General features: G+C 42.0%; 1 protein-coding gene across 2 annotated transcripts; it reads right to left on the bottom strand.

Annotated features, from left to right (window-relative positions):
- Positions 1-261: 261 nt before the first annotated feature.
- On the bottom strand, positions 262-13,949 carry LOC119792019 (C-type mannose receptor 2-like). 2 transcript variants are annotated; one of them, XM_038298460.1, is made up of 6 exons: positions 13,815-13,949; positions 10,181-10,347; positions 8,741-8,960; positions 2,919-3,257; positions 1,183-1,277; positions 262-805 (listed from the first exon to the last, which is right to left on the bottom strand). In XM_038298460.1, the coding sequence occupies exons 1-6, from the start codon at positions 13,849-13,851 to the stop codon at positions 710-712; spliced, it is 954 nt and encodes a 317-aa protein (XP_038154388.1). In that variant the 5' UTR covers positions 13,852-13,949; the 3' UTR covers positions 262-709. The 2 variants fall into 2 exon arrangements, with proteins under 2 accessions (XP_038154388.1, XP_038154389.1); XM_038298461.1 differs by having other exon boundaries at positions 10,196-10,347.
- Between the last annotated feature and the right edge of the window lie 138 nt (positions 13,950-14,087).

Here is a 14,087-nt window from a genome sequence, read left to right as displayed (position 1 = left end):
TCAAAGTGGCTTCATTTGCATTCTTCCTCTTAAGTGACCGATTTGCTTGAAGGTGTTTTACAGTCAGTAAATCATTCCTCTGCAGCTTCCTGAGATCTTTAACAAACATGTTTCTATATATAATTAGTTTGACGATTCTGTGTTGATTAGCTTTACCATCTTTGTTGGATTCTTGCTTATATTAAGTGGATGGCTTTAATTTTGAACTAAAGAGTGTATTTCTCCGCTGTCAGATCAATAAAGTCAATCAATCAATCAATCGCTCTAAGTTTTTATTGCATTTTTAAATGAATCAAACAGTCCAACTTTGGAGCAATAAAAGCACGGAGCAGCAGAAACAGAACAAACGTTTGCAGAACTGCTAAGTCACAGAGGAACAGATTTAACCTTTGATTGACAGGCATCCTGTCCTTTCAGCCAATCAGACGCGACTATGAAAGCATACAGGAAGTTACGCACCTGCATGGAGGAGGACTTTAGTTATTCAGGTAAACATGTTTGCAGAAATGATTCCTGTTTAAACTAAGTAAAGGATAATTGGAATGATAATCAGAAAAATACAGGAGATAAATTCAGCTACGGTTAGCTTCTATAGAACTACATCCACACTGATCTTTGCTGCATCACACATCTAACAAAGTTCTGCCTCCTTTCAGACGATTGTGACCAGAAGGTCAGAACCAACAACAAACGTTTGGTTTGAAGCTCGTTATTCCTCCCGGAGGAAGATCTCTCCCTCCGACTGCTCCTTCCAGCTCAGCTTCACGTCTCCTTCCACTCCACTGTCCTTCAGCTTCTGTTCAAACTGGGAGAGAAAAACAGAAACCAGCTGAATCCCTCCAGCAGCGGCTAAAGGCTCAGCATCACACTGCAGGTTCTTACATCACACTTTGGGTCTTAATGACTGAAATCTTTCGTTTTCTAAATAAGGGAAGATTGAAAACTCATTCAGGATTGTCTGAGGCAACTACCAAGCACAGTAATGGCAGCATGGTGCTATGGACCTGTAAAAGGGCGCCTCATTCCTAAAGTTTAACCTTGGAGATATTTGGGTGTTCAGCAAAGACTCTCCTTCCTTCAGCGTCCTTCCAAACCTCTAAATCCAGCTTCTTTGTATCTGAAGCTGAGACTCCTAATGCAAGCGTCACTCAGAGGGAGCGACCAAAGCTGAAGGATTCCTACCTTCTTCAGCAGGTCTTCCAGCACAGCAGCGTCCTTCAGGTCCAGGGAGGAGCTCTTCACCAGCTTCACCTTCACCAGCTGCTTAAAAACCGGACCTTTAAGGAACAGAACCGGGTCACAAGTTACTTGATTTGATCCTGGATTCACTTTTCATGGTTTAGGGAATTTAACTGGAGAGAAGCTGTGTGTTAAAGGAAAAATCGCTCACATTCAGAATCCAAACTTAAAGTTCTTTAATTATGAAATTAGCTCCCTTCTAGTCTCCTCTGTTCACACCTGCTCCCAATCTGCTGATTAGTCTGGTCTTTGCTTCTCTCTCCCTATGCGCCTCCTGCTCAGAAACTGTTTCTGGTTTGTCGCCGTTTCTTTGCCGCTTGTTGAGAGTATTCCTGTTTTTCAGTATATGTTCATTTGGTGGATTATTGTTGTGGATTTTGCTTCTGTTACCCTTTTTGTTATTCGATCTGCAAGTAACCACCTTCAGCTTCAGTGTCTGCATTTGGGTCCTGTCAAACCTCCACCCAACCTGAGTGTACAAACCAGCAACAGTTTCTGAGCAGGAGGTAGATAGGGAGAGAGAAACAAAGAACAGGCTAATCAGCAGATTGGGAGCAGGTGTGAACAGAGGAGACTAGAAGGGAGCTAGGGAAAAGGGGGGCAAACAAGAAATACCTAAGAACTCAAATACAATCAAAAATAACTAGAATAACCCAAAAATTTAATAAAACCAATGAAAACTCAAAGATAAAACTCAAACAGAACCAAAACCATGACAGTTTTTATTTCATTTAAATTCCTTTGAAATTGTTCATGATTGGTGTGTATAATAAAAACTTTTGTAAGTTTATTTTTTTGTGAGTAAAATATCTCAGAAGAGAACATTATTTTAAAGTAGACTGCTTTTCATTTTAGTGACATAAGCTCAAGCAGACAGTGAAAATGCAAATCATCAGTGATTAGCAAAATGAAAGGTGTTAGTCATTTTTATTCAAAAATAATAGTTTTTCCAAGGTTTTTGGTTTTAAACTGGTTGGAAGTTATATGTTCAACCGACCTTTGGTTAAACCAGCCAATCTAGTTTGACTGTTTTTCCCCAGTTTTACCCAGTGGATCAAAACAAATTAGTTACATTGGCAAATTGCACTATTCAGACAGACCAACTATTCCCTCTAACGACCCCCCTTTCAGAGGCATAGACAGGTATGGGGCATTGCAGGCTAACAAAGAAGCCAAACGACCCCCATTCCAAAGGGGGGGACCCGTTCATCCGTTTCTATTTGCATGTTTTCTAAACTAAAACCAGGCTTTGTTGGGCTGCTGGATAAAACCTGGAACTAAACGCTATTTCTGACATTTTGAATTGAAAAATCTTCCTGGATGGAAGAGAAACGTCTTCAAACTTGGAAACAAAGTCCAGAGGATTGATTTTAACTTTTTGTGGAAGTAGCAATAACTTCTTCAATGTCAATCCAGCAGAATATAAACACTCCTACATTTTTTGGCATTAAAGAAAAAATGACTGGACAAGAAGTTGCTCATAAATTACTTATTTAAGGCTTCATTAATGCTTCAATTCTTTACATCTTTTTAGAACAACTAAGAGGTGATTCTAACCAATTAGCTGATGAATTTAGTGGTGAAGAAGTGACCTTATTTAGTCAAATGGAAACTGTTAATAGAAAAATAATCAGGATCATTTAAAGAAAAAGCTGGAAAGCAGTTAAATCATGGCTCACCTTCATAGCAAAAAAAAGGCATGGAAGAGCTACAAGGCCAGTCCTGCCATCTTCCTCCATCATCCAACGCAGCAGCTGCACAGTTTTCCTCTGGTCCTGCAGGTTCTGATGAAGCCCAGTGATTAAATGAGAAGCTGCTTCCATCCACCCACGTCCAGGAGTTCCTGTAGAGACCGATCCAGGCTTGATCCTCTCCCACTGACTGCAGCAGCTCCTTTATCTGCTCCAGCTCTGAGGTGGATCTGACGCTGGCCAGGTCCGTGTGATGCTCTCTGCAGAGGCTCTGAGCTCCAGCCCAGCTCATAGTTTGGTTGATGAAGATAAATGAAGCATTGCGCCCTGAAATTATACAGCAGATTAAGTCAGTGTTATGCGTAAACTTTGACCTTTAACCTCCAAACACTCTCTGATCTTTCGCTCTTTTCTGCCAACCAGCTCCGGTTTATACGGAGCTGAACTGAACTCCACATTTAGCTCTCCTGTAATGGCAGCGCATGAAGAGAAGCAACAGATGAATAAAGAAGCGACATTTTAATGAAAATACCGCATGCTTCTAAGAAAAGGAAAATGGAAGCACAAACCACCAAAGGGAGATCTTCGAGGTCTGCCTAAATGACTTTTACTAACATTACCAGGCGGTCAGTGTTATGACAAGTGTTACCACTAGGAGTCACTGTCGTGTTAGCGTTGTTAGGTGGCAGCTAGATAAGAACAGAAGAAGAACCTGTACGGCTAGGATAGCCGAAAGTAAGGTTGAAGTGTTAAAAATAAAAGTACAGTTAGACAATTACAAGACTCCTCCATTATTAAAGAACACGACATGGTACCAGGAGTAAACTGAGAAGCCGACATGGATTTGAAACCACCAGAGATCCTGAAGCTGACGGGCAACGTCGACGAAAACTGGCGTACATTCAAGCAACGCTTCAGCTTGTATGTTACGGCCATGGGGCTGGATACAAAGCCGGATTCGAGAAAGGTAGCGCTTTTGCTAACCCTTGCAGGGCCACAGGCCATTGAAGTATATAATACGTTCATGTTTGAGACGGCAGAGGATGAGGAAAAGATGGACGTTGTGCTTGCTAAGTTTGATGCTCACTGCACTCCGAAGAAAAATGAGACATATGAAAGATAGATGTTTAGGTCTCGTATGCAGCTGCAAAATGAGCCATTTGACAGTTTTTTGACAGCCCTGCATCTGAAATCGCAGTCGTGTAATTTTGAGACACTGAAGGACTCCATGGTCAGAGACCAGATTGTTTTTGGCGTTGAAGACAAAAAGCTAAGGGAGAGACTTCTCCGCAAGTCCGAGCTGTCGCTAGACATGGCTATAAACATATGCCAAGCGAGCGAATTATCCCAAAAACACATGAAAACATTCAGTGAGATGCCAAGTGTGACAAAAAGGCAAACATGTGAACGTAGTGGATGACACAGATCTAAGTGACACTTTCTTTGTTGGGCTCGTTAACTTTGAAAATGAAGGGGAAAAAGTTAACAGCATCACAAATGATGACAAATGGATCACTCCTCTGCTGATTAATGGGACTGTGGTGACTATGAGACTGGACACTGGTGCTAAAGCAAATCTCATTAGCATGTCTGATGTACGGGAAATGCAGGTAAAACCAAAGATACAAAGAAAGAGTTCAGCACTTAAAGATTATAATGGACAACCCATAGAGTGTTTGGGTACATGTAAACTCAATATTAATGTTAAAGGTAAAGTGTACACGGTACATTTTTCTGTTGTGAGTGATAAATGTGAATCATTGTTGGGTGATAGGAGCTGTGAAGAGCTTGGGCTAGTGAAAAGAGTGTACTGTATTGAAACAGCCTCAAAATATGACACTAATGATATTGTGCAAAGCTTTTCTAATGTGTTTAAAGGATTTGGGACACTGCCCTTTACCTACAAAATCCAACTAAAGGAAGGCGCCCAACCAGTTGTGCATGCACCATGGAGGGTCCCAGCTCCACTGCGTGAAGCCCATAAACAAGAACTTGACAGGATGACCAATCTGGGGGTGATCAAAAAGGTCCAGGAGCCTACAGATTGGGTCAACTCCATGGTGGTCACAAAGAAAAAGAATGGAGAGTTAAGAACATGCATGGATCCGAAAGATCTAAATGAGAACATTAAACGTGAGTACTATCAAATACCAACACAAGAGGAAATCATCAGTGATATTGCAGGAGCGAATTATTTCACAAAACTTGATGCCTAACAAGGCTTTTGGCAGTTGAGACTAGATGAGAGCAGCACTAAGTACTGTACCTTTAATACACCTTTTGGGAGGTATTGTTTTCTTAGACTACCATTTGGGATCAAATCTGCACCAGAAATACTCCACAGGGCTATGGAACAGATCATAGAAGGCTTAGAGGGAGTCAGAGTTTACATTGACGACATCATAGTATGGGGCTCAACCCTCGAAGAGCACAACCAGAGACTGTTCAAAGTGATGGAGTGCTTACAAAAGTATGGACTGAAACTCAATAGAGCTAAGTGCGAGTTTGCAGTACAAGAGATCCTGTTCCTCGGAGACAAACTCACAGCTCAAGGTGTCCAACCGGACCAAGACAAGATAAAGGCGATACTGAACATGCCAAGTCCAACAGACAAAACAGGTGTGTTACGCATAATGAGAATGGTCAATTTCATAGGTAAATTTATTCCCAACCTCACAGCTAAGACGTCCTGCATTCGAGAGCTCTTACAAAATGACTGTGATTTTGCATGGACCACAAAACACGAACAAGAGTGGCAAAGACTAAAGCGGGCTCTCACCATAGCGCCAGCTTTAGCTTACTATGACCACAACAAAAAACTGAAAGTGTCCACTGATGCATCAAAAAACGGCATTGGAGCAGTGCTTCTACAAGCTGAGGGGCAGTACTGGACACCGGTGGCGTATGCGTCGAGGGCAATGAACAAGTCTGAGTGCAAGTATGCCCAGATTGAAAAGGAGTGTTTAGGTGTAGCCTATGGGTTGGAACGGTTTCACAGTTACATCTATGGACTGCCATCCTTTACTGTGGAAACTGACCACCGGCCACTAGTATCTATAATAAAATGAAATGTCGCCGAGGATCCAGCGCTTGATGATGAAAATGCAAAAATACGACTTTGAGCTGGTCTATACACCGGGAAAACACTTGGTGCTCGCAGATGCCTTGTCCAGAGCACCTGTTGAAGGCTCAGTTAGCGCAACAGACGAGGACATTGAAAGTCACATAAAAATAGTGGTGACTGCTCTACCAGTGTCTGATACAAAATCAAGACAAATAGCAGAGGCAACAACACAGGATACAGAACTGCAATGTGTCATTCAGAACATGGATGATGGATGGGTTGCAGGCTCGTGCCCTCAGTACTATCATGTGAGATCTCAGTTTTGTTGATGGACTGTTACTAAAGAAAGGACGGATAATCATCCCAGAAGCTCTGAGGCCTGATCTTCTAAAGAGGATACACGAAGGACATCTTGGGATTGAAAAATGCAAAAGGAGAGCAAGAGAGTCTGTGTACTGGCCAGGACTAAACAAAGACATCGAGACACTAGTTAGCAAATGTGAAACATGCCAAAAACATAGGAGTAAACAAAGCAAAGAACCAATGGTGATACCAGAAATGCCCACATCCCCATGGCAGAAAGTAGGGATGGACTTATTTCACCTCAAGGGCAAAGACTATCTTGTGGTAATAGACTACTTTTCCAACTTTCCAGAAATGGCACTACTCACAAATACATCCTCAGCATGTGTGATCACGCATACTAAATCCATATTTGCCAGGCATGGCATTCCACACATGGTAGTGAGCGATAATGGGCCATGTTTCAGCAGTAGAGAATGGCAAAGGTTTGCAACGCAGTACGAATTTCGTCACGTCACAGCAAGTCCACACTATGCACAATCAAATGGTCCGGCTGAAAAAGGTATGCATATCCTAAAGCAACTGGTGAAGAAAGCAGCTGACAGCAACTCTGATCCATATTTGGCACTACTTAGTTATCGGGCCTCTCCACTTCAGCACTGTCACCTGCAGAACTACTGATGAATCGAAAGCTGCGTACAACACTTCCCAGCTATTCCAATCATACCACACAAATGAAGCACAGGAAGCTTAACAACAAGCTCAAAGAGCAAAAAATGACGCAAAAGAGATTCTATGATGTGTCGGCCAAACCACTCTCTCCCCTGACAAACAACGACACAGTTAGGATTCAGGATGCGGATGGTTGGCATGTAAAAGGAACTGTGGTGAATGAAACAGCCCAAAGGTCCTTCACAGTGAGAACAGAGGATGGACAGGTGCTGAGGCGCAATCGCCTAGTCTCCTGAAGACTCCACACATAACCAGTGAGTCCACCAATGCTACTTCAGAACCACCGGGAATAACTGAAACTGCACCTCTAATGAACTGTAATGCAAATATACCACCGGGCAAACAGGATTTGAGAAGGTCAAAATGTGAAATAAAGAAACCCGACAGACTGGAGATGTAAAACAAATGTTCAATGTAATCTATGTTTTGAGTGCATGGTTGCTCAGAGTTTGTGTTAATGTTACTTAAGAGCAAAAGTACTGTCATTTCGCTGTACAGTGTTTATTGTTCAATCACCTTAAAGAAAGAGGGATGTTATGATAAGTGTTACCACTAGGAGTCACTGTCGTGTTAGTATTGTTAGGTGGCAGCTAGATAAGAACAGAAGAAGAACCTGTACGGCTAGGATAGCCGAAAGTAAGGTTGAAGTGTTAAAAATAAAAGTACACTAAGACAATTGCAAGACTCCTCCATTATTAAAGACACAAACAGGACAGTCAGTTCATCCTAAATGTTACAAAACAAGCCACAGAACCGTAGTTTTAACCCAACTGGTCACAGCAGCTGGAGAGATAAAAAGAAAAGAGAAACAAAAACCCCTTTTCCACCACCGTGCACAGAGCGGTCCGAGCACGGTAACCGAGATAACTGTTGAGTGTAAACGGTACGCAAACTAAACTGGACCGCGCCAGACACAACCGAACCGCACTAACTAGCACCAGTTCATCAGTAGGGCTCTGCACGGTTCAGCGGTGGCTCGGTTCTCTGATAACAAAGAGTGCATGATCAGACCGCATCCTCTCCTTACAGTCAGCCTCCAGTAGTTGATGCTTCTGCTGCTCCTGTGTTCGATGCCAGAGAGCAGCTTTGCTATATTAGCTGTGATCAGCGGGTAGAAAGTAGTTAGAATCTATGTTGAAGTGAGAAAGTCCTCCTGAAAACATGGTCTGTGCAGTCAGTTCATCCAGATTACCATCCTGCCTTCAAAGATTATTTCTCTGTGGGAGCCGCTCAGACCCCCACATACCGGCGCTGCGCTGTCACTGGGAATCCCCATATATCCCCAAAACCCCCCAAATATCTGGCCTCTGCACAAGAGGAGCAGATGGTTGGTCCTCATTGTCTTTTTTGGACTGCCCTCTGTCACCGGTCCTGTTCAGAACTTTTATGGACAGGATTTCTAGGTGTAGGACGGGTTCTGGTTTGGGGACCAGCAGATCTGTACAAATCAGTAACCATCAAATCAGTGCAGCACTTTACTGCAGATAAAAGCTGTTTATAAAGCGCTTTGTAAATAAAATTCACACTGAATGGAGTGAGGAAGACGTCCCATAGAAATTTTTAGCATATTTCTACTGCATGTGGATCCAGTGGAGGAAATGCGATCTGAGTGGGAACCCTGGACCTTAGGAGGATCACTTTCACTAAATATTCATCCTAAATGAACAGTTAGTCTAACTTCCCCTCTAGGTGTTTGATCATCCATCCTCACCTTCAACATCAGAGCAGACTGTTTTCATGGAAATCTCACAGGAAACATCGATCCACTCTCCAGTCGCCCACATCGCTCCACAGGGCTCATTGCCTTCCATGTTGTTTGGTTCGCCATGGAGCCAGTTCCTGAACTCAGCCTCACCGCCTTGGTAGAAGTTTGGGTCAGAGTAGGACCACCTCCAGCTGTTCACGTCATCGTAGAGACCGATCCAGGCTACCTGCAAGGAAGAGCTGATATCTGAGGCCCCGTCCACACGAAGTCAAACCCTGGCCTAAGTTCACTAATTTTTCACCAAACCAGCCTCTCATCCATACGAAGCCGGCGTTTCGGGGGTCTGTAAACGATCTTTTTTTTATTAAGCCTTCAGAGTGGGAAGATTTTGAAACGCCGTTTTCGCGTTTCCATCTTTAAGCTCTAACCGCATTTTTTTCTTACACGCATGCGTCATAGCGTCGCCTCTAAACACGCATGCGCGACACAGTATCACAACAACAATGGCGCCGTACTGTGTTGAATGGTTGCTGCTCATGCTACTCACCCTGCTGTCGGGCTTACAACAGAATCTTCTTCTTCTGGAATATCTCCAGGAAGAACAGAGCAATATAGACAACATAGTTCAGCACCTGAATTTGACTGAACCACCAAAATGGACCCGCAGGGCAACCATGTATAAATATTAGTGCGCATGCCCAACATTTCGTCGCCTATTTTTGCTTTGGCACCACAGCGCCACTTACAGGCCTGGCATACATTTTGCAGCGTTTTCATGCATTCGTGTGGACGATCACATTTATTTTACGTGTCCGTCTTTACGACAAACCTTCTGGAAAATATCGTAAGCATTTCGTGTTCGTTTTGACTTTGTGTGGACGGGGCCTGAGTCCCAATAAACTCACCTCTAATTAGTGTTACCTGAACTCTGAAACAACAGGAAACTTTAACATTTTTAATGTGACATTTAAGCAGTGGCGGCTGGCCAATAGAGGGTGCTACGGCCAAGGGTGTAACTTTGCGATAAAAGTTGTTGGGGAGTTCTAAGGGTGGCTAGGACTGAATTAAAGCACTTGACATTTAACAGAAACAAATTGCACATTTATAAGATAATAAATATATAAATTTATTGTATCATTCATCTATCCTTTGAAATCTTCCATGAGGAGGCCTTTTTTTTTCTTAGGTTTTTACTGCACTAGTGGCTCATTATTGGAAAGTACACTGACAGGAAAGGGGAATTAGACAGGGGGGGAGTGTGGCAAAGGACCACAGGTCGCGGACTAGGGCCGCTCTGCATGGATCATGCACGGTAACCACTGCGCGGCCATTTTAACGTCTCATTCCATCGCTAAAGCCAATTAACCCAATTGAGGAATCATTTGCACAAGCTTTATGTAGCATACTTTAATGTATATTACAATCTCATGTTTTCTGCAAATGTACATTTAAGACTTCCACCATGTTGTTCAGAGTTGTCACGTCCTCCAAGCTGGTGATCACTGCCAGGTCCAGGTACTTTTCTCTGCAGTGACTCTGAGCTTCTTTCCAGGTCTTTGGTTCGTTGACATAATGAAAGTGACGTTTAGGGAAACCAGATGCCGTACACAGCACTGCAACACAAACAGACAGATCTAAAACTAACAGCGTTTTATGGTGGTTCGGTTCAACTGAATTATTGTTATTTGTTGAATCCTGAAAATGAAACTAACTACATATTAATATTCAGTTTTTCTATTATGTTGTAATACATAATAAGTACATTTGAATAAAGGAGATAAAACCTATAAAGTATCAGGGTTTGGTTTTAGTTTAAGGACCCAAATGTAGAGGCAGGGAGGCAGAGGTGAGTTCTTGTAGTTTTAATGGAGTGTTCACAGGTAGCAGAGGCAGGAATCTAAAATCCAACTTAAAAATGCAAGACAACCAAGAACCATGGAGACATCAGGGAATTATGCACTAGGACACACTGTAATGTGTCTAACAGACCCACTGAATTATTATTTATTTCTTTATACTCAAAACTACGACAAAAATCTCCTGACTAAATCAGGAAATTAAACAACGTGATTGGCTGCAAGGAGAGCGGAGACAGAGGACACAGCAGACAGTTTACTGCAGATAACCTTGGATCCGTTTCATAAAGCAGGGTTAACAAATTCAGACTCAAATACTCAACTCTAAATTAATCTAGCCTAAAGATGAAACTCTGAGTTTTTAGTTTCATAATAGCTGCTATGAATTAGTTCAATCAACTCTTAGTAGATCCACTCAGAGTTTAGCACATGCATAATAAGTATGAGCAGCCATTATCAGTGGAGCACCGCTTGGACGAGTCACCATGACAACAGGCAACAGGAAGTTCATATTTCACTCCACTGGAACTAGAGATATTGATGCAGAAATAAAAAGGAGAATGTGTTTAAAGACAGAGAAATAGGCTACAGTTGCAAAGGAGATGAAGATGGAGAAGATTGTTGCTCCAGTTAATGTGTAAGTTTATATAAAGTGGGCTATGGCAGGCCGTTTTATCATTTATTAACTTGGGGGACTCAGATTTCAGCTTTCAAAAACCTCCAATGCAGCGATAGAGTTGATTTCTTCCCGCTATCATCGCAGCTCCAACCCCTTTACAGGAGGACAGAAGACCTCACCTATTCAGCCAGGCCAACTATTCCCTCTAACAACCCCCCCTTTCAGAGACATAGACAGGTATGGGGCATTGCAGGCTAACAAAGAAGCCAAACCCCCATTCCAAAGGGGGGGACCCGTTTGTCCGTTTCTATTTGCATGTTTCCGAAGCAAAACTGTCTTGGTTTTCGTTCTGTTCAAGTTTTATCTCTGAGTTTTCTTTGGTCTTATTTCCATTCCTGTGTTCTAGTTATTTTTTATTTTATTTGAGTTCTTAGATACTTCTTGTTTGCCCTCTGCTGCCCTCTTGTGTCAGTCTCCTTTTCCCTAGCTCCCTTCTAGCCTCCTCTGTTCACACCTGCTCCCAATCTGCTAATTAGACTGTTTCTCTCTCCCATTTATTCTCCTCCTGTTCAGTCACTCTTTGCTGGTTTGTCATCATTTCTTTACCCCCTTGTTGTGAGCGTTCCTGGTTCTCAGTTTTTGTGGATTTTGTGAATTTTTGTTTTGGATTTTTGGTTCTGTTGAACTCTTGGTTAATTAAATCTTCAAGAAACCATTTCAGTCTGCATTTGGGTCCTGTCAAACCTCCACCCCCACTGTGATAAAAACCAGGCTTTGTTGGGCTGCTGTATAAAGCCTGGAACTCAACGCTATTTCTATTTTGAATTGAAAAATATTCCTGGATGGAAGAGAAACGTCTTCAATTCTGGAAACAAAGTCCAGAGGTTTTTATTTAAATTTTTTGGAATTCAATGTATACAGCTTTTTAACAGGGAATGAGCAGCTTCCAACAGTGAAATGAACATAACCATTTATAAAGTGCAGCAATGATCATAATGTAAACAGTGTAGGAGAATAGGAAACCAGTTTAAAGTCATGGTGCAGAAGGCATTTCTATGGAAAGGTTCAGTTCAAAATAAATAAATATGGTGCAAAATGCAATTGAACATTGAGTTATGATCTATTTAAAGGGGTTATGAAAAATCCAGCCATGTTGGTAGAGCAAATAGATGATGTTTACAGTGTGCAGTGGTGTCAAAAGTTCACACATTAGTTACTTCAGTAGAAGTATAGATCCTGCAGTTTAAAAACACTCTGGTAAAAGTTGATGTGTCAACTTGACCTTTTTACTCAAGTAAAAGTGAAAAAGTATGCGCTCCAAAAACTACTAGTTGATCAGTGTGATGGCGGTGGGGAAGAAGCTGCTGCAGAACCTGCTGGTCCTGCATTGAATGCTGTGAGGGCAGCAGGGAGAACAGTCCATGGTGGGAAACTTGGTTTCCCTGATTACAGGTTTAGAATACTTAGAACATTTTCAGTAAACCTGCTGCTTCAAACGATGTCTGGAGGATGAGAAGCAAACCCCCACACTACCTTCATGACCCCCCACAGGGTCGTCACCCTGACTTTGAAGACGTCTCCGACGTAGATGAAGATCCCCAGATTAATGAGTAACCATTAAGTTCAATGGAGCTGCAGACAGTTTTACCTTTGAACCCTTTGGTTCCTCGTTTAACCTCGAAAGAAATGATCAACCAATCAGCCAAGGTATCAGGAGGAGAACTGCCGTCTCCCCGGTCTGTCAGGAAAAATGAGCCAAATTTCCAGGAAAGGATTAAGAGCAGTTTGTTAAATAAAACCCAAAAGGCTGTTTTATTTACAGACTGCAGGTAATCAGCTCAACCAATGTCACCTGAAGGAGCTTTTCAATGCAGCCGGTTTTAAACCTACTTAAAGCTCATTTCCTTCTTTTTGAATTATTCAGATATGATGTCATATCTTCCAGTTTGAACAAAGTTACAAATGAATGGATCAAAGTTGAGTTTATCAATCTGATGTTTGGAAGGTTTAAAGGTTTCCTATGATGAAGAAACTGACTTCCTCATATAGAGACATGAAAGATGTGGAATAATTCGGATATTTAGGAAATCAAACAGGAAAATCTTTAGTTTAAAGGGAGGTTTTTAAGTCGGAATAAACTGCTTTGTTTTAGCCGAATGTTTTTTGGGGATGTTGTCAGGCGCGGATTTAGGAAATTTGGGGCCCTAGGCAAAGACAGGCAGGGGGCCCTCTGAAATAAGAAGACAAAAAATAAAACAGACCCATTCTACAGATAGATAAATGTTAATAGAATAGACATCCATTATCTGTTCTAGGTTGTGTCCCTCTCTTCTTGTCCCTTTTTCCTCTCTATTTATCAGCATTCTGATGGCATTTTAGCCGAAGGATTTTGATCAAAAACATAATTAATGTAAACAAATAAGGAATATTTGTATTAATTATACATGTAAACAGAGTTTTATGGGGCCCCCAGGAACTCGGGGCCCTAGGCAACTGTCTAGTATTGCCTAATGGTAAATCCCCCCTGGATGTTGTAAAACTTTGGACCATGAAAGAAAACTGCAAACAATCCCAACATGAAACCAGGAGGATATAAAACACTTACATGATGCAGCGGAGATGAACTGGAGAATTCCCATCATGCCTCAGTTTTTGTCTCTTCAGACTCTGGATTTGCAGCCGTTTCAGTGCATTTATATCACTGCTGTCACGGACTTGCAAAAGAGGAATGCAAACTATCCGTAATCTGGGATGTAAAACCCCTTCCACGTAGGAATCTTTGAAGTAGTCAAACCACTTTTATTTACATCTGATTTACAAGATGCTCAGTCAGAAAAACATCCTCATGGAACCAGGGATAGGGTTTAAGAAAACAAAC

This window comes from Cyprinodon tularosa, unplaced genomic scaffold, assembly GCF_016077235.1.
Source record: "Cyprinodon tularosa strain WSP-4 unplaced genomic scaffold, ASM1607723v1 ctg407, whole genome shotgun sequence".
NCBI lineage: Eukaryota > Metazoa > Chordata > Actinopteri > Cyprinodontiformes > Cyprinodontidae > Cyprinodon > Cyprinodon tularosa.
Note: the sequence above shows the minus strand (reverse complement) of the source record. Positions and strands in the feature narration are given on the sequence as shown.